We start from the raw sequence: 26,186 nt of genomic DNA, 5'->3' as shown, positions 1-26,186 counted from the left end.
CCGGGGGGGATACCCCTCCGCCCGGCTGGCACCGCGTGAGCGACACGTGCAGCAATCACCACCCTTCTTCGTCCTCTTCCCCTTGACCATACCGTAAGCCACGCGCAATCCGGCTTTCTGCCACACCGACAAACCGGTGCTAGCACTATGCGCAGGCTCCATGTCGTGCGAATAATCACGTTAACGTGGGTAGTAATAGGGTTTTAGAAGAACGATACAACAACTAGGCGTCACTCGATGCGTATTGCTCAACCAGTCGCTCGCTGAATGCTTGCAAACCATTACAAAAAATGGTTCTGCCATAATTATCACCCACAGCATCAAAGTGCATACAAATTGTACTTATGCATACAGCATTGTACCCACTACATGTGTGTAGTGGGTACAATGCCGGGCACAATGGTGGCATAATGGGGGCTATGCAAGTCTGCGTTAAGTAGTTACCCCAAGAGTGTTTGAAGGCTGTAGAAAGGCCACTCTTCCAGCATTCACGCAGGCCTGCCGGTTTTTTCGACGCAAAGCATCTTATGGTCTAGTTCGATCCGGTGTGCGGTGCGACCACCTTTACTGGGCATGCGCATCCCCTCCTCTCTTTCAGGCATCCATGTCCCGCGGAGTTTACAGCCCTCTTGCGCCTGCAGATCCCCTCTCCTATCCTGCTCGTGTGATTCTCTTGCACAGATTAAAGGCTCGCACGCTGTAGTTTTGGGAGCAATGCCTGCACTTGTTCTTGGATCATAACCAGCTTTGCACTGGGTCAACCGGGTAAGCCTCCATGTTAACACCTGTTGCAATGGTCTCTTACCTCGTGGTCGCAAACCAGAAACAATGCATTTCTTCGTCGAGAGTTCTGCAGAGCACGACCATAGCTGGTGATGCATACTGTGAGCGTGGATAAACTAAACTGGTGACACACATTGCACGTTAGCATAGACTAAAGAAATGCAACAATGCGGCCATGAGGCTGCATGTGGGACTAAAGCCTAAACCTTACACAGACTTTCCTTGCCACCCCCCCCCCGCCACACACACACACACACACACACACACACACACACACACACACACACACACACACACACACACACACACACACACACACAACCTTAATTCTGCCACAGTGGTAATGAAATAGGTCCACATCCTCCAAGTTGAGAGGTTCCACACCTTCGCGACCAGGCTGGTGCCATTAGCACAAAAGATACACACACACTTAGAGCCAATTCATTTTTCGGGGGAAGTATTCCAATTGGGTGGTAGGGAAAAAGGAGAAACAGCTATTTCATGATTGCACATGCCATTCTACGTCTCATTAAGCTATGCAATCATCTTGGAATAAAACCCTTGACACGAGAAAAACTAACCATTGCTCACCGACTTCGCCTTGTTTGCCTCTGCCCAATCTGCAGCAAAAGGAGGCTGCAAATACCCACAGCATCAATGGTAATCTCTCTGGGTAGTTTATGCTAGAGGGCCAATAAGTGACCTGAGTGACCGCTGTGGTCAGTGTCGCCCTAAGGCCGGAAAACTTTGCTGTCTAGATTTCTAGACAGACCTGCAACCAAATGCCTAAGCTACCCAGCAACACCCTTCACCAGCCACGTTTTTGCACCCTGTTTGAGGTTGGCTCATGACTGAAACGGAACACTAATGTGGCCCGCAGACACGAAGGTTTCTTCGACAGTACGATAGTACTGTTGGAACTATTGGCCCCTTTAAAATGTGTGTAATTCACAGAACATGAAACCTTGCTAAGCAGTCTAACAAGGCTTCATTCAGTGCGATATACCCAGAAGTTTCTACAAGTGCAGTGTTAAAAACATCCGACTTCACGGCTGCAGACAGTCAGGGTAAATTTATTTTTATATTTCAGATTTTTTTAATTGTTCGGTTCTCCAGCAAGTGGGTAATCCAATGAGTAATAGACTCAAACACTATTAGGCATTCTCTAATTTGTATGGTGCCTATACTCTGTTGCGGAAACTAGCGAAACTTCTTGCAGTCAATACGTTCACAATAAAAAGTAGATGTTCTTACCACCAATTTTTTAATTTTTGTTTTGTTATTACGGCAAGAAGTAATTGAAGGTATGTGCTTTACAAACAAACTCCGTTGAATGTTTTATTATGTGGCTGTATAGCTTACTTTTCGCGTGAAGTCACATAGGGGCTCTATACTCTGGGTACGTCACGATGGCAGCAATCTGGACTAAGTGTTGGTGCAAGATAGGACACCAAAGGGTCATTCCGTACCGGCGTTCTTTTGTGTTCAACCCGTTTTCTTCGGTTCGCCAGTCCCGTCAAAGGGGAGCACAAAGAAACGCGAGGGTGCACAAGCACTAATTAGAAGCCATGCGAACGACCACGAAAAGCGCATAGTTATACATTTTGCTGGCCTAACTTGTTTCATATTTTCTACAGCGTAGAACTTGATGTAAAAAAAAAAGAGCATAGAGCCACGCAACTTGCATCACAAAAGGAACAAAACACTGGGCACGGCATGAATTTCTTCTGAATGACAGGTAGCATTACATTCAGTTACTCAAACGTCGAGTTTACTTAAGGCTAGAGTGATGCTGTAAAAGCATCACGTCACTAAAACGCACAGTGCTACACACATGAACTGTGCACAAATGGGACCAGTTGCAGTCTGTACTCACCACCACCTAGCGACGATTTGAGAGCTGCTTATTCATTGGGGCACAGGGGCTCCCTGGCAAGAAGTTTTTGCCTATACAAGATCATTGCCTTAGCAGTGCTAAATTTTTCACTGTAGTAATGCCACACAACGTAAAGCTTCCATCATGCTCTATACTTGCTACAAAACATACTCACAGGTCAGTTTGTGGCAGTTGCCTTTTGTGCCATATCGTAGAAAAGGCCAGAAAGGTGCCTTGATGCTGATGTTCCCTGCTCTAGGATGAGGACATCAGTGGGGTCCACTACAGTGCAGCAGCCATGTTACGATTCACTGTGTGTGACCTCGGAGGATGCCGTTGTCTGCCAGAATGCAGTCGCAAAAATGGCGGTGTGGAGTCACCACCCGTTTTGCAGAGCGACCCCGGCCTAAGGGGGAGGTGCCCATAAGGCACACTTAACATTTTCCCGATCCATCGGCCTCCAGAAAAAAACCGTATGTCCCACAATACACCCCCCACCCACCCACCTGATGGAGCAAAAGCAAGCACTCACCATCTGTCGTCTCTCGCACAGCTTCTGTCGACGGTGCCGACGGTGCCACAGAAGTGGGTGTTTTGGAAGGCACAGCCGGCGTTTCTTCAGCGTCCTTCTTCGCAGCACGCGTCACTACGGCCGCTGGGGCTACGTCTTCCACAACCACAGGCGTCCTTCCCTCTGTCGAGGCATCAGCATTGTTTTGTGTGTCCACCACTTCTTCCGCGAGCACTGCACTTTCCGCATCACCGGTCGGCAACGGTGCTTCAACGTCTGCGCTGCCGTAAGGAGCCAAGCTGGGTTCCGCCGGCTCTGAAGAAACAACCTGCGTTGGTGCCACCTCCACTCCTCGAAGCTCTGTCGGCAGCGCAGTAGATGCCACCGTTGGAGGTGGTGTTGGAGAAGCACGAGTCTCTCGCCTCTCCTCGACTGGGGCAGTGACTTCCTCTTCGTGGGGGCTGACCTCTTCAACGAGAGGCGGCGGAGGAGGGGGTTCTAGCACCGGCGGCAGGGAGACTTTGGTCGGCGGCGGACCCGACGAGGAAGCGGCGGCAACGGCAGCCACCTGAGCGGCAAACACGCCAGCAATGTCACTGGCACCCGATGACTGCTCCTGAAAGAAGAAGACAAAGCAATGTGTATAATGAACAGCTGGAATGCAAGCTTCTTATGGCGCTGACAGACCGAAGACCACAAACATTTAAAGGGACCGACAACTGCCTAGAACGTGGAACGAGATGACCGCACAAATGGAAAAATTGTCCCTCAAACCAACCCTCCAAACCAACTCAAACCAACCCCATTTTTCTCGCGAAAATTGGTTATATTTTTATTTCTTCATTGAAAATCGCAAAAATAGCCTGTGGCACCACCTGGTGGCCTGGCATGTGCCCTGGCATGTGAACATGAACTAGTGTACATGGTCTACAATTCTCCTTTAGTATTGAAATAGTGTTTGCTTCTTATTAGTAAAATATATTACTCCATAAAACTGTACATAGAGTCTGCGTTAGTATGCATTACAGAGGTGTTTGCCTTCGCTTTACAAGATCATCCCATGCTTGTCAGAGTGTCTTGAGCAACTTTTCTGCGTGCTCATAAAACTGCACGCAGTTTTTGGGTTACCAAGATTTTGAAAGGATGTGGTGTTTCTATTGACAATGTTCCAGATATGTTGTGTACTGCTAGTCAGCCCAGCCACGCATATGTGCAGCGATGTTTTCAGTGACCTGGCTCATGTGTCTCGTTGTCATTACATGACAACGGGACAAGCCATCAACGACACGCGTGCCACAACTTTGGGCACAGGCGCACGCGACGCGGTACAAATACACAGAATCTGTATAAAGTCGCATCGTCTCATTGCAACGGCTTGTTAGTTGTAAAGCTCAGAGTAAACGTGGTTAAGCATAGTTGCAGAAACTCCTGCAAAAGTAGAACGACAGCATGCACATCGCCAGAGAAACTATCACCATCGCTACCAATTCTCAGCATTGCTGGATGAAAGAACTCATCCATGTTCAGAGCTTTTCAGATTGAAAAATACTGCTTGTAAAATGACCACGTGCATTTGGGATTAACTACAGCAGGATTAACTACGGATTAACTACGGCATTTGAGATTAACACTATGAAGGGAAAGCCTTCTGTCACACCGGAAAAAACTGGGTCGAAAAAAATCGGTTGTCGGTCCCTTCATAAAAAAAAAAAAAAAAAAAAAAACACCCGCAACATGAACATCGACGACAGGAAGTGGCAAGAATTTGGAACCTTGTGTCCTTGGCTCGGGGAACATAGATATGAACAGAACTAGTATATCAGATATACCTAAAAGTGCAAAGACGGGAGTTCTAGTGCCGTACTCATTTCGAGAAGCATTCACTGCACGGAAGCAATAGTTCCAGCAGAAAAACACCTTTTTGGTTCATTTTGGCTAGGTTCTTGCAAACCAAATTTTCGAAAATGCGGCAGACTTCTTTACCCCCAGAGTATCCTTTAGATTGTCGAGCACGTGCAGCATCTCAGCTGCTAAAACCAGCTGCTAGTCATTTCCAATGATGTCCGGTTTGTCACCGCCGAAATCTGCACCCACGAATACGGCCTTGCCAACATCTCATCAAGTTGCTCAACGATCAAGTAAGTTGACATTGCACGGCCTAGCTCACTCAAGTCCGTTCCTCCTGGTCCCTGTTCACACATCCAATTACAGTCGCCGACCGATTTTTCAAACTCCAAAAATTCGGACGTGTTCGATATTTCGGACTTCAAAAGTGCACCGTCAGGTTTTCCATAGGGCTAATGCATTTTTTCGACTGATTTTTCTGACTAAACCGCTTGTTTTGAGCCGCGCCACGAACCTGTATAGACGCCACCATGTTGGATTTTCTGCCGGCTTGACTAAGCTTAGTGGCTTAATTTTAAAATGGCTTTCCTGCCTTCAAGATTAGAAAGCAAACGGAGGCCGTGTCTGTTATAGAAAACGTGACACTGGACCATTTTTTCGTCTTCGGTGAGCCATAGTGGTCAGCACTGTCGTCACACCGTACAGGGAGGAGGCGGAGCACCGCAGTGTTACAGTGGATGTGCCTGCCACGATGACATTTTTAAGGACTTCGCTCGTGCGGACGATGGCAATTTCGTGTGCGGAGCCCACAGACGAAACAATTCTTCGCCAGGTTGTGCCTCAGCTAGAGAGCAGTTCGGATGATGACGATGATCACCCGCAGCTGTCGGCAGCGGAGATCGCCATCGCGGTGACACTTTTGTCGAGCATTTATGGCGACAATGTCACCTTGGCACAAATAAGGGCGAACCAAATTGCTTTCAAGCATGTATGAGGCAAGGCAGAATCATGGGCTTTCGCCTACCTAATGCAATAAAGTTCATATTTCTGACAAAAACGACTTTTTGGACCTCGCCAGGTCCAAAAAATCAGTCGGCGACTGTATGTCCCAACTTTTTTTTTTTCTAACAAGATCTTCCCACTTGATTTTTCTTGCAGCGATTTGCTTGTGAGCAAAAAGGGGTCGACTCGCAGCCATTGTGCAATGGTGCCAACCCGCCAGCAGCGACACATGATACAAGCCTGTGCAACAGTTCATCACAGCTGCACGACTAACGACCGCACAGGCACGACTGTATTCTTGCACATTGTAGGCTAATGGGGCTTTGCCGGGACCATAGAAAATTACTTGCGTCCGAAGGTGCACAAGAGTGTGATCCTATCACACTTTGTTGTGTTCACTGATTGAAAGAACTGAACTCTTCTTCCCAAACTTGGCAACTGGCGTCTCGACAGGTGTTTTGCAAATCAAAAACAAACACCCTTGTTCAGTCCACCTGGCACACCAGTTAAGAATATTTTTGAGAAATGGTGGTGGCATCTCAGGCTGCCGATTAAACTACTCGAGCGTTTCGCGATGTGCAACGTACCAGTCTTGGCCAGTCCTCATCACCAAGTCTTCTCGCGTTGGCGGGTAATCTTCCAAAAATGTTCACTTTCTACTTGCTGACCGCTACACTGATGTCGTAGGTGTTGCGTACAATAAGCACCACACGACGCTATACACAACTTAAGGAGGCACTCTGGTCTTAAGACATTTTTTTGTTATTTCTTCAGTGATCTTAATCAAACTACGCAGGAGTATGTAGTTTTTTTCTGCTGATTGATATTTATATTTGTTTTCTTGTAACCCATCTACTTCCCGAGATAATTTAGGTTTACCCCCTATTGTTTAGGGCCACCATAGAAAAAAGTGCTTAATGCAGGTTTTTTTTTGTTTTTCGGCCATTCCTGGTTATTTTACAGCAAAATAAACTATCCATTTTCAAAAGCAGTTGGAATTGTGTTAAAATTTTGATGAGCAATGAATTGCAAAGGCGTGTGCTTTAAATTCTGCTCCCATACTTGCATTCTACACACACACAAGTTTCAATTGCAAAAAAAGGCACAACCCAGTCACACTCACTGTGGTATGCAAGAATTGCTGAACATCTCCCATGTTCCCACATGCTAAAGAGCGCAGTAGCAAAACTTATAATGGTGAACCCACCTGAACAGCACAGTAGCAAAACCTATGATGGTGACCGCACCTAAACAGCACAATAGCAGAACTTGGGATGGTAATCACAACATCACCATCCCACTTTCTGCTACTGCGTGGCACGTGACGTGACCGCAAGGTCTGTGGTCACCATCACATGCGGCCAACTCAAATGAGCAGTGCTGAAATGTAAGATGAGACATAGGCAGAGCAACACAGTAGTGATGCTGAGAGTAGCAATACCAATACTATATTAATAAAATAGAACGACATGCTGGCGAAATAGATATTTATGCCCCACTCAGGGAAGGACATTTATATTTAGGACTCACTTCATGTCTTCATTTAGGACTCACTTCATGTCTTCATTTAGGACTCACTTCACGAGTCTCAGATTACACTCCTTGGGTACTAAAATAGACCTCGCTCGCAAACACAAGCATGAATCACAACACGAATACACACACACACACACACACACACACACACACACACACACACACACACACACACACACACACACACACACACACACACACACACAACTACGTCCCTGTCAAAAGCGTGCCATAAAAGTGTGCTCTGAATGAATGCAAAGATGCCATTCAGAGTGGTAGCATAATTTCAACGATAGAAAACCACCACCATGGGGAACAAAAGAAAGCAAGAGTTGTACATGCATGTTTCAGTAAGTGTTCATCGCTCCAGTAACTGGAGGAACATGTTTGCCGCTCATGCTTTGCATATTACACTGGTGCTACATGCAGAGTGTTTGCACAAAGTGTGCTGTTACTGTTGTGTTTTTTCAGCACAACATTGCAAAGTGAGCCTAAGCTGACTAAGGGTGTGTGTATAGTGAATTTTGGAATATCTATGGAATAGCTATGACACCGAATCGAATATGCATTGAAAACTATTAAAATAGTTAAATAGTTTGAAAAGCAGCCCTAGAATGTTAATGTAATCATTCTCAAGGTAGGCTGTCACTTTCACAATTTATTTGAAACAGTTGTTCACAATCTTCTATAAAGAAACTTCATAACTATGACTAAATAAATTCACAATTGTGTTGACCAATGCATGTTTGCAGAACGAATTCAAAAATATTTTGTAACTGGAAGTTGAAATACAGAAGTGACCACAGTATACAAAGCGACTGTGTGTTGAAAGATCTTATTAAATATTCACGGGCTCACACAATGCATCTCATTATGACAACAGTGGATTCATTATTGTCGCCTCAAAGACATTGCAGTTTTACGCAACACGATCCTGCAACTAGTCTAGGGTCAATACTGTAAAAGTTTTAAATGCTTGCACGTTGCACGTCGACAATTACGGGGGCAGACTAGTCTTTTTTTTGCTCATTTCTTTAGAGATCTTGATCAAGCAGCACAGGATTATGCAGTTTTTTCTGCAGATTTCAAATAATAAGTTTTCCTGCAACTAGTCTTATTGCTGAGATTGCTGAGACCCCCTATTGTTCAAGGCCATCATAGAGAAAAAATGCTTAATTAAAAGCAATGTTTAAGATATGCCAACAAAGATTCATGACTATAGATTGAAAGTCTGCAAGAGTTTGTTTTTGGGCCTTTCTTGGTTATTTTACAGTATAATGAAGTATCCAGTTTCAAAAGCAGTTGGAATTGTGTTAAAATTTCGATGAGTAATTAATTGCAAAGGCATTTGCTATAAATTCTGCTCCCATACTTGCATTCTACACACACACAGGTTTCAATTGCAAAAGCAATTGTATCTGCCCTTGCTGCAGAGATATTGAGGCTTTAAAATTGAACAGGCTCTTCAAAAAGCAACAATCATGGCACACATGTTTTGCAATCCTCATAAAGGTGCTCATAAAATAGTAGCAGAGTTTCTAATACAGAAACTTCAAAGTCTGTTCCCCCCCCCCTTTTTTTTCAGGTTCTGCAGCACTAAGAATCTGACATTTAAGACATTTAATAATGACATTTAAGAAAAATTACCAGTTCCTGGTGTGTGAAAATTTGCAGTGAAAGAAAAATACTTGCAGAAATCAGATATGTCAATTTCAAAAAATGAATTTTGTCACTTTTTGGTCCCAAATACCAGTCTGCCCCCTTAAACAGGAAAAATCACGCCTCTCTGATCCAATATTTTGTTTCTGTGAGATTTTTCTACATTCGTTTCTCATGCAATCGTAAAGCCGACACAATGCTGATATGCCAGGCGTGTTATCACCAGGACATGCTGCAAGCAACAAAACATTCAGAGGTTATGGTACAGTGAAACTGCAAAATGAACTTCAGGAGAACTTCAAGATTGCAATTTGTTACCATCAGTTACTTTTAAAAGTGACTTCCACTAAGAAAGTCTGAACTGTTGAATGCAAGTTAACAATCCTTGCCATTCAGACTTAATTTGAAAATGCACTATTGACAAATGCACTATTGACAGTTGTAAAGCTTGACTAGTTGTAAAGTTTGACTAGTCTATTTAAGAGAAAATTTTGGGGCTTCCTAAGGAGATTTGAGGTGTTTGAAGTAGTGCAATCTTATTAACTTTTGAAAATTAAAATTGCAGTGTATGCAAATGTTAATCAAAGACAGTATAAAACACCAGGTACGCTGCAAATGTAAAATTTTAGCACACCTTATGATCTGGCAACATGAATCAGAACCCAGTGCAAGTGCTGCAATTCTCTCTTGAACAAAAGTTGTGTTTACTAAAAGATGACAGGGGTGCAGTACGAAAGCTATCATTGATTTCTTGAATTAATGTACGAGTTTAAGGTTTCACATTTAAGGTTTCATACCACATTTAAGGTTTCACATACCACATTTAAGGTTTCATACTTAAAATATTGCGTATCTTTCAAGCTTAGAAATGTCAATCAAACAGGCAGTTCAACAGAGTGGTTTCCCTCACAGTAAGCTAAAATAATATATTATTGGTTCCTTTAGCCATGCTTTCCAGCAGGTAGTTTCACTAAGCAAGCCATGGCTTTTTTCAGTTTACTTTTGTCGGCAAAAAATGTATTTATTGGTTTTGGAAATGCAATTTTTCTCGGTCACATTTTTATTTGCGGCTTCTCAGGATTTGAGCCGTATTTAGAGTTCATCTAACTGTTTCACTGTAGCATTTTAGCCATGCACATCGTGCAAACAAAGGTGTGCACACATTTATATGCCACCCCGTAGTTAGTGCGACTACAGAGGTCTCATTTTCGCGCACGTTTTCGAACCACCAAGGTGCACTGCCCGTCATAGGCTGCGGTGCAGATGCCACCCCAGGTGAAGCATGCAATGCTACCCAAGGGACAAGACAGTACAAAAATGTTCTGGCAGTGTTGTTTTTTTTATTTTCCTCCGTTTTTCCAGTGCGAGGAAAGTCAACAAGGGCCGCTCACCGGCGCAGTCTCGTCAGGGGTCGATTTGAGATCTTCGAGGACGTTCCTGCCCGTGACGGGGTCCTTGATCTCGATGATACACCGCGGCCGCGGCTGAAGCTGCGAGGCACCTTGCTGGTAGGCTTGCTGCCCTCTGGGTGCCTGCACCTGGGGCGGCCCACCACTAGCCGGTAGGGACACGGAAACCATACCTTGCGTGTTGTAGAACATCTGCGTGGCTGCACAAAGAGAAGCCATTCACAGCTCACACAAAAGGCAGCAATATATATTCAATATATATACATTCAATATTGATTCGCATGGCAAGCAGCGAGCAGGATTAGCATTAAAGGAAGAAGTGATTGGAAGTGTTTTAAACGGTGTTCAAAACAATACCTTGACAAGACTGACAGGTAAAGCTGATCCGCAATATTAAAATGAGGCTGTGTAGCACGGGAATGTGGACATGTGGAAAGTAGCGCGGGAAGAGCTGGATGGATTTTGATGCAGTTATTTTTTTTCCGAATCCCAAAACATTTTTTTTTGAGGGTCTGACAATTTTAGAATTCTTGTTTATGGCTCAGGTTTCTTTTTCTACAAGATGACTACATGACAGTGTTTCTGACTGTGTGTAGGCAGCCATGATGATCGCTATAAAAAGATTCTGAGATTGTCATACCCAATAGTCTTCTTTTGAGTAAAGATCAACACCATTTGCAGCTTTGTGGCATGTTTCGCTAGAGCACGTTGCTTCCCACGAGTAGGCCATATAAGTTGAACCACATAGCATGATGTAACTGATGCATCATGATGAAACTGCACATTTCCCTATTTAAGACACTTCTGATAATGCAGGTTCCCCCGTAACAGCATTTGTTTCCAACATTGGCAGCGTTCTGCATTGCCAATATTTGTCGAGCACAACCTAGGTGTACCTACCTGGTTGGGCTGGCAGATATGTCGGTTGGTGATATACGAACTGCGGTGCCGGACTGAACTGGCCAGGCCGCTGAGAGTACGGCTGCAAAAACACGACATCATAATAAATTCACTAGAAACGGTACACAATTGCGATGATAGATCAATTCACTCATCAGAGTCATTCAACATCAGCACTTTCTGAACTTGAAGGGGCCGAGAAAATGTGTTCCTTGTACCAGGTGTTCAAGTTCAGAAATGAACAAGGGTGGAAAATTGTTTTATTCAATATGGCACTATCATATGGCTGGGCTTTTCTGCGTTAGTATGGGTTATTCACATTCTTTGGTACCAAACTGTAGCTAAAAATGTTCTGTCCAATAGCACAAACGTTGCATATATATTTGTTACTACCCACATTAAGAAAAAAGTTTATAAAAGTTTATACATGAAAAATGAATTTAAAATGATTTACGATATACAATTTGAAGCTTCTTTTGTGGCAAAAAGGTTGTACAAGTTTCAAAACTTATTGAAACTTATTGCCAGAACCTGTCCAGAAAAAAGTAAGTGGGGGTGCAGCAGTATATCGGCTATCCTGTGGATCTTGCCATCGTGGCCGGGGCCTGGCTTTTGGGCATAATTTCAAATTGCTGTAGAGATGAAGGCAAGGCAATTCAACATGTTCCATGTAGATGAGCAGTCCAATGCAATTAATCACTTTATCGGGACTGAAGTTGCTCCACGAATAGTCCCTTTTCGCACATATCTGCCTCTCTAAAATATGCATTCACCCATATTTGTTGGTCAGCTGCAGCGCAGTGAAAAACAGCTGGAAGAAATCGACGGTCCGAACGAAGTGGCGTGCCCTAACCTGAAGCGTACCCCCAGGTTTCATCTAGAAAGAAACTGCACACACTTGATAGATGCCAATGTGTTCAATGCTCATTTCTCTCATTTCAGCCGACCTCTGCTCACATCCTATTTCTGTTGAACCCCGTCTGATCAGCAACTCCCATCCGTACTGGTACAATTTGTGGCTGTACAGTGAAATCTCATAGAAACTGGTAAATTCAATTCACTGCATTATTTTGAAAATCGACTTTCCATGCAAGGTCAAAACTTCTCGAGACGAAACACGAAATAGTTAACCCTAGAAAACGGTTACCACATTTACGATACGGCACATGGAGAGCCAAGATAATCTGCTGCAACCAACTGGTGTAATGAACGAAAGCGAAACTGCTCTTAGCTGGTAAAGAAATCAAACAGCCGCATTATGTGCTGCAGAAGCTTGCCGGCTGCAAAAGCTAAATATGGTAAAAGCACACAAAAGGTTGAATTGCTGCTACAGGGGATATTTTTTTCTATATCAAGACAAAGACAGAGCAATATATTTCATAAACAAGCCTTTCCTCACACAAACTGAGGTCACTCGCAAGATAAGCAAACTATGCTGCAGCAAAGAGTGCAAATACAATGTGCTAGGGTGTTAAATTGCTATACTTCACTCCACTAAAGCTGCAAGAAAGCCGTGCGGACGCAACCAGACCCTGGAAGCCTGTGCTGCGAATGCCCTCTCCGCACGTACTCCCACGCCAAAGGGAAGGCAGCCTTGTGATAATACGAGGGTACTTCTATCTCACATGGTTTGCACATGGAGGTGGCGGTTATACGCAGGGCAGGTTATGCAAGAGAAGATACATATTCAGACGGCCCTCCTAGGGTTCAGCATACGCAGCACCGTGAATGAACCTGCCCAAGCAACGCTACAAAGAACAAAGGTTTGAAGCACATGTAAAAACTGCATAGGACTACAAAGACAGTAAAAAGTGCTGCCAAAGCTCCACACTACCATGGCCATAGGCGAACGATAGGAAAGCAGCAACTCTTCATGCTGCTTGACGGCTTTATTGCCTTTAATCTTCAACTATATCAGCTGCATACTTTCAAAGCACACTCACTATCGATGTACGCATGATAGCAACCACGGTTTCCCGCTTAGTGATTGCAGCACATGGTAGTTCAGTTTTGTATCTGCGTGCCCTGGTCGTGCCCGTGCCCAGAGACCCGAGTCGTTGCCATCTGAAGACAGGTGGCAAGCAGCCATGGTTTGCGAGTGTTGGATACGTGCATACTTTCGTGGTCACCAATGATCGCGTCGACGCTACCGCATTTGTGTTCTCAGTGGTTGCAGCAGAACTGGGTGTACACTAGGTGTGCGTGTGCCTTAACGCTGTGGTTGTCTTTCTTGGTCGCAGAGCTAGTAACGAGAAGTGGCACTATCGTCTCGAATGTGACATCGAAAACATTGCAGGAGTTCCCGAGTACCGAACGTGCATCAAACCCACCTGCAGCGTCATGGTGTACGAGCGACCTGTCGCCGAGCGCTGACAGCGAAAAATTTACCGCAATGAGTTGTGGTGGAAGAAAATGTGCCTCCGATGAAAACAAGGGCGTTTAGATTGCAGCCACACCGCTCTGGAAGTCATGAGCAAACGTGAAATGACCCGGTTGGCAGCGGAATTTAGCGCAAATGTTAGGCAAGTTCTTTATGCTAATGTGGTGGAACTTTTATATATTTTCATGAAAAATTGCTCATTGTGGCAGAAATTTCATTCTATCGGCCTTCTGATAGGAGGATTCAGCTAGATATGCTAAATTCAAGGACTGGTGCACATGACAGCATCAGACTATGCAAGTACTTAGAGCGAAGCAATTAACAGCATATTCCATAACCAAGCTTCAAGGCTCTTCTGCTAGGCAACACAACGTAATGGGTTTTGTTGCTTTGAAGGGGGAGATGTGGGTTTTGTGTCGAAAAGTCTATTTTGTTTTTGTATACCTCCCAGCCTTCTCCTTACTATATTAAAAAAATCAAAGCGGAGAATCAACTAGATGTTATCAAAAACTACAATTAAAGCACTCGCAGGGGCTGGTGAAAGTGCAAAATCACTCGAGTTTCGCACACGCGGCACTTCGCTCTAACCCTCTTCTCTCGGGGCCCACTTCAGCAGAGCGGCATTCACGCTAAAAATACAACAAAAAAACAAAACAATTGTTTTCCCACTTCATTCTCCTGTGGCGAGTGGGCCTTCAAAGTCACGTGGTATGATCGGAGCCCTGCCATATGTTGCGAGCATTCCGCCGCGCAGTCGGATGCGAGCGCTTTCTTCATTCTCCTGCTTTTGCCGAGACATCGACGAACACAACCGCCCGGGTTATTTCCGCGCCATGGATGCCGGCGAGAAACGCTTTCGTTCACGGAAGTTCATTACGCGGAACCAGTACGAGGGAAGGCGCCCCAAACACAAGCAGTGAGCACCAAGGAGAGGTTCGCCTGCTGCTAGGCCTAGCCGCGACGGCAGCGACGCATCCAATTTGGATTGTTCGAGCTTCATTCCTAGCGTCAATGACTTTGTCAGTGCTCCAGAGTGAAAGATAAAGATGCTCAACTACTAAAGAAAGTGTCAGGACGAATGCGGGAGCACATTTATTTGCGAGACCGATGCGATGCCGAACCTGGTCAGCGGCGCAGTATGCTCCAACTGCGGACGGTGCGAGCTGTTCATTAGAGTAATGGCAAGTAGACGGTAAGGACAGGCATCGTTTTCGGAACTTTAGCACCAAAATTACGCATGCGTTGCAACTGTTGTTTCGTCCATGTACGCGTGAAGCCACGTGTATCAGTCATGCAGTGGAAGCGAGGAGACCTCTGCCAGCGGCAATGCACCGGACAGCTTCGCTGTGAGCTTTAAGCGGGTGGTTGCACGGCATGCAATCGGAGTCTGACAGGAGCAGCTCGTGCAGTTTTGTGCAATCATTGGTGTTCGAAAACCACAAGAACTGCCATTCGAAAAAAGTGTATACTGCCGCCGAAAACCTCGCACAGCCCGAAAGCAACGACCCATCGCTGTAGTACCGAAAAAAAAAGGCCCATCGAGAGGAGGCAGCTTAGCTTGCAGAGACTGTAAGGGTCCAATATATAAGGCTGAATTATTCTGAAACGTTTTCAAGATAGCTTTGCCGACATGTCCTGAATTCAAACTTTCAGAGGTCTCCAAAGCATATTCAGCTAGATTATTTCAGAAGCTGAAATAATCTTCAAGTATGATAAAACTCAAACTCAGCATAAAAAATTTTTTTCTAGGTCAGCACGAAAATGTTATACACAATGTTTCTTTGCTTTATTAAATTCTGCGATTCATTACGACTAACATTTGCCATTTCTTAAAGCTTTCTTGTGCTTACTATTGTAGCCTAAGCTTGCACAAAAATGCATTGTTTTTACAAATGCATGGTCTGTGAAAAATTAACTAAATGAGCCATGAAAAAAATAAAAGCAGATTTTAAAAAAGGAGCTCAAACTCTATAACTCGTAAATGTTTCATGGAGCATCTCAGCTTAAGCAGACTGAAAATATGAATCAGAGTCATGAATGCTGGGTTCTGTCTTTATATTTCATGGTCTTTTCCATTCTACTATAAACAATGACCAGCAGATCATTCTGCTGTAACTAGGAAGAAGCCGAGAGAATATTTTTTGCAAATACTTACCATCCATAGATTAGTATCTGTAATCTAAAGAAAAGTGGGGCAAACACAACAAATCAGCCATACAACAAGCTATGCTCGGCACAAGTGGATACACATTACTACTAGGGCCCTTTTTAAAAAATAGGGCTGCAGCTGGATTCCACACACATTCGAATGGCCAGACACTGCCACATTGAAATAAGAACCTGAAGTAAAGGGCCTATCCCTTTACTGCTTCACGGTGCCTGCTGCACAGTATAATCAGGATGGAAACACCCCGCAAACACGTGCAATTCCGAGACGCTTTTACTGCCGTTTGTTCAATGATTCTGTTCAATTCGTTTTTGTGAAGGGATAAATGGTATCTCACGCATTTCAGCGAACGAAGGGAGACGTAGATATGGGCGAAAATGAGGAACGTTGAGAAACCAGTTTTATGCAGAGCGTGTGGTTATGCTTTGAAACACAAGGGTAATTTTTCAGAATCGCCTCGATTTAGTATTTTCAAGTGCACCGAGAACACTTCAAATCACTCGAACATCTGTTCACATGCTGTCATATGCCAATATACGTACAATGTTTACATACGTACGTGCACTTTGCACAATCAAGTATGCCGATAGAGTATATTTCTATTGTAAAGTCTACATCGCTGTCTGTCAAATTAATTCTACATCGCTGTCTGTCAAATTAATTGAAACAGGCGAGGGAATAAAAAGCCCACAGAACAAAGGAGCCACCAAATAATATTGTGCGACTTGAAACTTTTCAAGCAACGAGTAGCATGGTTTGGCGTCTGTTGTGTCAGACTTGCAAGCGTGAAGTGCCGATAGGTCATGTTATACTCACTTATAGCCTTAAAGGCTATCTTGCACACCTGTACACTTAAAGGGCCACTCACCATGTTTGACAATTTTGAGCTGACAAGCACAATGCGTAGACGAGGCGTTCATAATCACGTCTGCCAAAATTCGCAATGCTAAGCGCCGCGGAAATGGGTTAAATTTCAAGATGAAAGCTGCTCCCCCTCCCATCTACCGGCGCAAGCGTAGAGAATGAGGGCATGACATGGGTGTAGGAATGGCCCTACGTACACGGCAATGCGGTAACGTTGGTCCTCTACGTAGATGACTCTGCTCTGACATTGTCAACAGTATACCACGTGGCATAGCAAAAATGATTTAACACAACATGCGTAGTTTATGTATTTGTTGCTTTAAGAGATGAATAAAAGTTGAAATAAATAATGAGACGCAACAAAAAATTGTGCGCGTTTTTTTTACATTTTTTTTCCCTCAAAATGCTACGAGTTGCGGGGCTAATGTGCCAGCGTTTCGCATACGTTCGGGTCCCCGCGGTCAGCGCATTAAGCAGGCGATCGCCATAGAGTGCTAAGCGTTCGCGCACTCATTGTGCTCATCTATTCTACCGCGACTAAGCCAGCGTTTCCAAACAATCCCGCAGAAACAGGCATAAGATCACAATATAACGCTGGTCAACAAAGCAACACCGCTCTGCAACAAAGCAACGCCGCACTGGGGCTGGGCTTGTTCGGGCACGTCCTGCGAACGTCATCTCTTGGTCGGGTGCCGGAGAGGGTGGGGAAGAGATTTGGCTTGCGAAGGCTACGGAACTGCAAAGGTTTCGAGCTCGCCTCCTCACCCTCGTTTCGCACTACTTCAAAAAACCTGTTTTCTCCGCTCGTAATGAACCGATTCGAAAAATTTTGTGGCAAAACGTTCCTCATCGGACACCCAACAACTTCCACTGTAACTAAAATTCGGTATGGGGCCTGGTGAGTGGCCCTTTAATGTGGATCATTTTGCATGCATTGAAAAACATTGTTCGAGCGTGTGAGGTACGACACCTTGTTTAGAGATATTTAGAGGCATAAAAAAACAATACGAGCATGTTTCATTTATAGCGTTCGACGCACATTACTACAGCCATTCGCTATGTCGAGCCCGGAATGGTATCTTTGCAACCCAAAAGTTGATAAATAATTTTAACGGTTGTGTGAGCAACATGACAACAAGTGAACGGATTTTTGTGATCCTATGATGTGCAGAAAATTTTTGTATGCAACTAAAATATGCGCGATATAAACATCTCTGCAAAACAACAGGCAGGCATGTGTCCGGAGAAGCCACTTCAATGAAAAAAATCACCACTCGTAGTGATTGCATTTCTATTCAATCATGCTGCATAGCACTCCAAAGTATTACGCAGCAATTTGTAAGAAAAGGGCACCATGAGTGGAACGTGGAACATGCGAAAAATTGGCGCCACTGGCAAGAATGCCCGCACAGCATCACGGCGCCTCGAATTGTAAGTCTGTGCAGAGGGGCGACGTGGCCTACAATTCACAGATTTTGCTATCCACCTATTGAGATTACAGCAGTCCTTTCGTATGTAAGGCCTAACTGAAGTCCGCAATTCAGATCGATGGATTCAGCGACAGATGAGTTACTTTTTCTTGTACTGTAGTCACGGTACGTTGGACTTATTGTACAAACCAACTGACGTACGTGCAAGAAAAATTATTGCATACTTCAAATATCTCCATAGGCTCCCCTTAAGCAGCCATTTAAAGTAGAGTTGTTAAATAGATCTGAAGGGGCCAGAAAATTTTTTTCAGCTTGACAGGAGTTTTGTGTACAGACAGAGATGAATAAGGGTGCAGAACTCTGGTACAATCAGCAGCTTATCAGCGGCTACTGTTCAATTTAAGCAAATTTATGGGATTACAGTTTACTTAGAGCCTACTGTAAACAGATATTGAAGGTATAGCGATTTGCGAACTGACCATGCAGTTGCCCAATATGATTGGTTGTTGGGACATGTGTTGTGGTGCCGGGTACCCCGCTGCCTGGTTGGCAAAGTTCGGCATCAGAGCACCAGGGTAGCCGGCTGCCGCCACGGGGGTCTGGGGGGGTGCACCAGGGGGCGTGCCTAGAGGGCTCAGGGCTAGCTGTGCCGCCTGCGCCAGGGGAGGCGGTCGGCCCATAGCAGGGGGCCCACCACCGCCAGGACCGCGTCCGCCCCCAGCGCCCACTTGCTGGGGCCCCACCTGTACCTGCGACAACCACCGCGTGCACCCTCACTTCACATGCTCCACAAGTGACATCAGCATATTAAAGCATGCTGCTCCACCGTGCCAGTGCATCACAACAATGGCGATCTGTGCATTGACTTAAACATCTAGAAGATCAGGACCGATATGGGCGAGTTGGTACATTGTTAGCTGGGGAAAACATCTCAAAGTAGAAGACTCAGAAATGCAGAACAACTGAAGGTGTACTCTGCACTCGTATATGTACCGTCTTTCTCGGTTAACTACAAGATCAGAGACACCATAGTGGAAGGCTATAGAAATTTCAACTATCGTAATTACTTTGCGTAATTAAGGTAGTTCTCACATAATTCTCGGAAACAAAGATACGATTTCTTTTTCTCCACGAGTAACTATCGCACCCCGAAAAATTGCCGCAATAATGTCGTCTGCTTGTTCCAGCTATTGATGATGACTGCGCACACCATCTGGTGCCAGATCTTAAGCATCAAGCGTGCTATTATTTCGCGCAGATTCAATCCAATTCAAGCATTGCGGCGTATTTTGTATGTTGTCAGTAATCTTGTCACATGGGGAGATACTGTAACTACACGGCTGCTTCCAAGTTGAAAGTGATTGATCATGCACTAAATAACGGCAACAGGGCCGCCGGTAGGCCCTTCGGAGTTGTGTTCCCTACTGGCAACGGCGGCTAAAAGCCACCAAGACGTGTTGGGCCTGCGGTGGCCTAAGACGCGGATTGATGGTAAACTTTATTTCGTCAGAAGGAAACTGCAAACGATTCTGTTAAAAAACCATCAGCCCAATACTGATGTCCTATGCTTACCGTTTCAGGGCCTCTGTTGAGTGACGAACGCTACCGCTACGCCTATAACTCCCACAAGCTTTGCGTATGGTATTCTAATTAGCTTGCCCTTTTTTTGTGCCTCAAAGAAATCTTTGTAGAAGTAAGTTATAATTAGTACTATAATTAGTTATAATTAGTAAGCATAATTAGTACGTTTGCATGAAATCGATTTTCCGCCAAAAAAAGTGCGAGAATTATGCGAGTAAATACGGTATATGAGAATCTTAAGTGCTCTTAAACAGCACGACAGCATCTACCTTTTTGCCTCTCCCGAAATGTGGCAGCTACAGCCTATGGGACAGCAGTAAAGTGCCAGAACTATCAGACCATTGGAAACGAAGGCAGATGTAGAGTTTAATCACTGATGCATAACAGTCTTCTTGAACGGGCGTGCACACACTGCTGATATTAAAATAGTGTAGTGTTTATAGCATGTTTAAATTGTGTTAAACACTGTATTCAACTGAATGTGGAATATGTTCCATTTGTGCATTTTCCTGTTAACTAATCATTAGAGTCCCAATACTACCATCAGTGATACATCAGAATGACTTGTTGCACGACAGCCCTCAAGCAAAGAGATCCTATGCAGCAATACATGAAACAACGAAGTTTAACATTAGCTGCCCGACAAGCACCCACAAACGTGCATGTCCCTTTTCAAGACAGTTGAAGCAACCCCGTGGTGCATGGCAAACCTTCAACAGTTGGCAGGCACAACTGTACACATCAACACTTAATGTGCTAACCTGAGGTACACATTCAATTTGGCTTCAAACTCAATCAATTCAAACTATTTTATAACACACCAAGTTTTGTCCACATCAGGTTGCGACGTTTCACAAGATTTTCGGTTCATGCAGTACTCATGGGAATACAATAAGAGTCAAGATGCACACCAATCAAATTTAAATTCTTTGACATCCTTAAAAATTTGGTGAGGGCTAAGCTCAATCGTGATTAAAAGCAACAGTCCACAGACACATTAAAGCAAGACCCCACAACAAGCTCACCATTACACAGAGGACTGTGCTCACCTGTGGTGGTGCTGCTTGTGGGTTAGGAGGCTGTGGAGGCCCCTGCTGAGGCTGCCTGGCCTGGTAGTAGGCCTGACCCACGTGCTGCCGGAGCAACAAAAGGAGTTGATTAAGCAGAAAGTCAGAAAGAGACCAAGCAGCTTAAAGGTATTCTTGCAGTTAACCTTATATGATTAACGTTTCATTTTCACGCTACTACAACCCACACATAATGGAAACACGATAATGCTCACCATGGCGCCGGGGTGCTGAGGCTGAGGAGGCTGCTGGGGGGGACCCTGTCCCAGGGGCGAGGGACCCTGGGCCAGGTACAGCCCACCTGGTGGGGGAGGCTGCGACCCCAGCGCCTGCTTATTCATCTCATGAGCCCCGCCAGCGCTACCCACGCCCCCTCTCTGTAGTGGCTGCACAAAGTGAAGTTATTGCACTCAAAACACAGCTTGATGACCACAGGATGCACAGGATCAAGTAAATGTAGAGCAGCAGAAGCAGCACAAAACCAAGCAGGAGTTTGCGAGAGTATACTTTAGGGCCCTGATGTGACCACCACAAATTTGTCCACACACAGCAGCACCCAGATCCAGAGACTATCAGTGAGAGGCTGTTTTGTCGCCAAAACATTTGCGCAAGGCACACATTCAGTGCAACACCTGCAAAATTTAGCATGTCGGCTCTGCTAACCTCAATGGAAGCCAATCAGCGTGCCAAACGAACAGAACAGCAATAACCTATTAAAATGCAACTGTGGTTTCTGCACTACACGCAAACTGCAGGGTCCCAGCAACTGCCAAGAGCACAGCCAATATTTCAGAGAGGCAGTAAAGACATTACTCAACATGCAAGGAGCAAACACTTACGTAGGCGTGCTGCAATCTGTAGTCTTCTGCACCCAGTCAGGAACACATAAAAAAGAGAAAGGAAGTGTCCTGTTTAGACAATGCTTGCCTCAACAATGCAGCGAATGCACACAGATAATTTCCCTTGCAATTCACAGGCCTGGTTTACAAGATTGTAAAATTAGCTTTCAAGTAAAAGCCTATTAACGGCCTTAGAAATGCAAGGGCATGCTGCACCGTAAGGAGCACCCACCACCAAGAAATCTGTAGCACGAAATTGAATCCCCATCTTTCAAAAACCATTTCAAAATCGAACAGTGCCATGTGCAAACAGAGACTGCACTGAAAGAAGAGTACTTACCTCGAGAAACCTGCACTGGGTTCTGCGTTCTGTGTTGTATACTGATCCAAAGAAGTCAAGGACAGTGTACAAAACATTGCAAAAAAAAAAAAAGACACGAGCATTGTTTTGAACACAAAGCCTTGCATTGTCAATTGTTCGCCGACAGATCGGTAGAAGACCCGAAATTAAAGACAGGTCGCGGAAGAAGGCTAGCTTAGCGTTGCTATGCGGCGTTGAGATACTGTTGCAAAGCACATTAAATACTTGTCCTCCCCCCCAATATTAGGTACGAACAAACACATTAGACGGCCACTAAAAGTCAGCGTTATTTAAAAACACTAGGTTTAGTGTTTCTAAAAATCTGCTAGCGCTATTCTAAAAGTCCCCACTGACAAACGCGCACAGTCACATTGCCGCCATATGTGAAGCCAGCAGGAGACGCTTCGCTACGCCAAACCAATAACACGAACCTGAACAGAAAAATGATTGATTGATATGTCGGGTTTAACGTCCCAAAACCACCATATGATTATGAGAGACGCCGTAGTGGAGGGCTCCGGAAATTTCGACCACCTGGGGCTGAACAGAAAAATGGAAACACGTCCTCCTACACCATGCTGGAAGGGAAAACAGATGGACTCGCCAGGAAACAGGCGAGTTCCGTAGCCCACTACTCGTACACTGCGGCGACCGTTATTGGACACATTAATACACACTACGGTATCCCAGCGCGGCGGAAACAAGAGCAGACATGGGAACACCGTTAGCCATCTATGAATCAGCTACTCATCACGGCGTTCAGAGCTGTTTACCTATACTGCGTAAACAAATCCAGATTAGAAAGAATTGGGCATTGAATGACACTTCAAATCTAAATGGTTCCACTTAATTAGTACAAATTCCCATTAAAGTAGTAATTAATCCCCATTAAAGTAGTAATTATTTCCAATTAAAGTAGTACAAATTAAAGTAGTACAAACGCACAAACCTTACACACGACCCCCACTGCCGGCGTTTCCTACCTACCAAAAAGACCCACCAGGACATAAGCGCGCCGTTTCTCCCCAAGTGAAATAACACCGCGAGTGGAAGACAGGGTTGGGCGGTTGCTCACGAGATAAGGTACGCGTATCCAAAGGATGCCTCCACCAAGTGGGATTGTCCGTCAGGATCAAGTAGGTGCCGCTGTTGCCGAAGTCCTCGACCACTTCTCCAACGCCACCACCTTCGACGGGCGCCGGCACGTAGCCGGCGTTAGCAGCGGCTGCTGCAGACGCCGCCGCCGCCGGCCCACGCCTCTTCCTAGCGTAGCGCATGGGCGCTGCCATTACGTCGGCCCGCCGCACGAAGCGACGACAAGGTAGCACCTCCGCTCGGAGGCCTCGCCGCACATGACGGGACGCCGCTGAGGGACACCGCCGGACGCGCTAAGCCCTGGACAGCGTCGACGACGAGCAATGCACAAGGCAGCGGACGTAGAGCGCGAAGACGACGAGGTGTTGCATTGCGCACCCGCACAGTGCAGCAAAACCAACCACACTAAATGAATTAAGAAAAAACGGAGCAGATCGGAAGACACGGCCCACGAACGGGCGCAGCACTACACTATCTGCGGCGCCGCTAGCAGTAGCGGCGGAGAGCAGCTACGATGCCTGGCGTGACGTAGCCGAGGAGCGATGACGTCAGGCGCCGACGTCGATGACGACGCTGTTTCTTCGACCGACCGCTCTTCTCCTCGCGGGAAGATGAAACAGTAATAATAATAGCAAGTATGTAAACGAGCCCGGAGTACCGGAGCGCGGATGGACCACCGCGTTTTCGGCGTTCGAGGAATGCCATCTTTACACGCTGCGCTATCCTTCCATTCCTCTCCCTCCCCCTCCCCCGCCCCTACCGACCGCTGAGTCTCTCCCCTTCCTCCTTCAACGTCAACCTACGTGGCAGGCGCGCTTCCCTCCGGCCGCAGTAGCCGATGCCGCGTACCACTGCTTGTTTCTTTTTTTTTTCTTTCATTTCAAGGGGTGACCCGTTTCGCAGCGAGAAAGAAGGGAGCGCCCGCGGCGCTACGTCACAGGCCGCTGCGCCACCTAGCCGGAAAAGCGTGCCCTACGGTTATTGAGGTTTTCGTGAAGAGAAAATTTGTTGCCGCTCCGAGCGAGGAGACGAAACGGTGTAAGCTGAACAGTGCAAATCGCCTAGGGATAAAGTACTCGTACAGGTAACGTCAGTTTAAAAAGGAAACTGAACCTAAATGAGCATTTCCGACAACGCGGCGTTAATAGGTCCCATTATTAGCCTCCCCCCCCCCTCCGTCACCCGCGAGACGAACAATAAATAATTTCCGCAAACACGGCGTATGGGTGGTCGTGTGTAAACGAGGGGGGCAGCAATTATGGAAGACTTCCTGGTTTTTTTCTCAAGTATGCGGACCAGCAGCCAGGTGGTCAGATCAAGACAAAACACACCTATCGAACATATTTTCTCAGTACGCGCGCGTGTGTTCCCTCTATCTGGTCTACAATCTGTTCAACAATCAGGAAGGCAGTCGGATATTACTAAAAGTTGTTTTTTTATGCCGGATCCCATTTTCTTGCTCAATCAACCTGCTCCCCGAAATAAATTAATAAAATTGGGTCAATTTCGAAGTAACTACGTTGCTCAGTGGCACTTTGTAGTTCACTATGAAATTAAGCGGCAGGCGTAGAGTCCCATTACGTTTGCAGAACAACATTAGTTTGTACACGTGGGCTATGTCGAAACACTCTTTTAAAAAGGCTGCTTTGTTTAAACACGCCAGCGGAAAACTCGCTGCCGAAACGCCAATTCTAGCAGTGAAGAGGAAACTGCTGTCGTTCAAAAAAAAAAAAAAAATGAACCGAGGGGGTAGGTTGGGTTGCATCGAGTACCGCTTTTGCCACACAACTCTCGGAGAGCGTCCGAGGCAAACTACGCAGCAGGAAGACGACAAAAAATGTAAACAAGCCGGCGCGCGGCAAAACACCGGGCCGTTGTCGTCAGCAACGGGTTAAACGACCGGGCGGCAACCAGCACGCGACCGGGCGAACCAGCACGCGGCGATGTGTCAATCGCTTCGCCGCGCTGTCAACACGCGATCCTGCCGACGCAAACAGACCAACCTCCCCTAACCTCCTCGAAAAACTATCCGCAACTTTCACGACCTATTGGTGGCGCTACTATACAGCCAACATGGCGGTTCTCTCTATCACCTCGATAGAGACTATACCGGAAAGGACACTGTTGGCGAAGACTGCAATTCTTCGCGCTTCGGCGGCCCTTGGATTTATGTTGAGAAAGTAGGGGCGCGCTAACATACATAAGTAACATAAGTAAATAAATGCAGAGGTAGCATGTTGAGAGTGCCCAAAATTGTATCGTAGCGAGCAGACGAATAAGCGCGATAACTGCAAACCTAAAAGTTGCTGTACTCGTGCAGAAAATGTGTGCTGCATACATTCATGGGACTAGGTTATTTGCCTGCTCAATTTAACCTCTTAACCCCTGACGACTTTTTGGGGCGCTAATTTGATGCTCGCAGTGAAATTTTCCCTTTAACTTCTGAAACTGAAAGGTTTACGGTAATATCGAGACCGTTCACAGCGTTGAAAAACGACCACAAACTTGTGAAAACAAGCAGCAGCGTCCGTGACGCAGGTTCAGAACTTCAAACGTCTCAACAGAGCTTCCGGACGCCACCGCTCAGCGGCGCCATAGTACCTGGAAGTTGCGAATTGCCTTCCCCATTAAGTTCCATATATGTACAGTAGAGGGAACTAGAGTGTATATATATATATATATATTTATATACGCCTGATCTTTGTACTTACGTGGCTTGAAACTGCGTTGTCACGAAACAACAATCAGCAAATTTTGTTTAGTTTGCAGATTCACATCTACAGTGAACCACTCATTGGCATTCATGACACCGTAGAGGCTTTTACACTGAAGTGTACTAATTAAAAATTTACACTATTCGAAAGACATTATTTACACTATT

The 26,186-nt window shown here is 45.5% G+C and overlaps 1 protein-coding gene across 14 annotated transcripts in view; it reads right to left on the bottom strand.

Annotated features, from left to right (window-relative positions):
• The window catches only part of LOC119161595 (eukaryotic translation initiation factor 4 gamma 1-like), a 111,055-nt gene that overhangs the window by 49,980 nt on the left and 34,889 nt on the right, over positions 1–26,186 (bottom strand). For 3 of the 14 annotated variants that reach the window (XM_075889373.1, XM_075889381.1, XM_075889375.1), the window contains 7 exons: positions 21,850–21,875; positions 21,226–21,396; positions 20,993–21,076; positions 18,842–19,111; positions 11,522–11,603; positions 10,604–10,821; positions 3,192–3,786 (listed from right to left, as the gene is read on the bottom strand). In XM_075889373.1, the coding sequence (XP_075745488.1) occupies positions 3,192–3,786; positions 10,604–10,821; positions 11,522–11,603; positions 18,842–19,111; positions 20,993–21,076; positions 21,226–21,396; positions 21,850–21,875 (1,446 nt within the window). Of the gene's footprint in view, positions 1–3,191; positions 3,787–10,603; positions 10,822–11,521; positions 11,604–18,841; positions 19,112–20,992; positions 21,077–21,225; positions 21,397–21,849; positions 21,876–22,189; positions 22,231–23,285; positions 23,798–26,186 lie in introns of those variants that run through there. The other 11 variants (XM_075889372.1, XM_075889369.1, XM_075889379.1 and 8 more) reach the window with 8 other exon arrangements.

The sequence above is a fragment of the Rhipicephalus microplus genome, chromosome 3 (assembly GCF_043290135.1).
Source record: "Rhipicephalus microplus isolate Deutch F79 chromosome 3, USDA_Rmic, whole genome shotgun sequence".
Taxonomy (NCBI): Eukaryota; Metazoa; Arthropoda; class Arachnida; order Ixodida; family Ixodidae; genus Rhipicephalus; species Rhipicephalus microplus.
The sequence above is the reverse complement of the archived record's forward strand: the minus strand, read 5'-3'. Positions and strand labels throughout refer to the sequence as shown.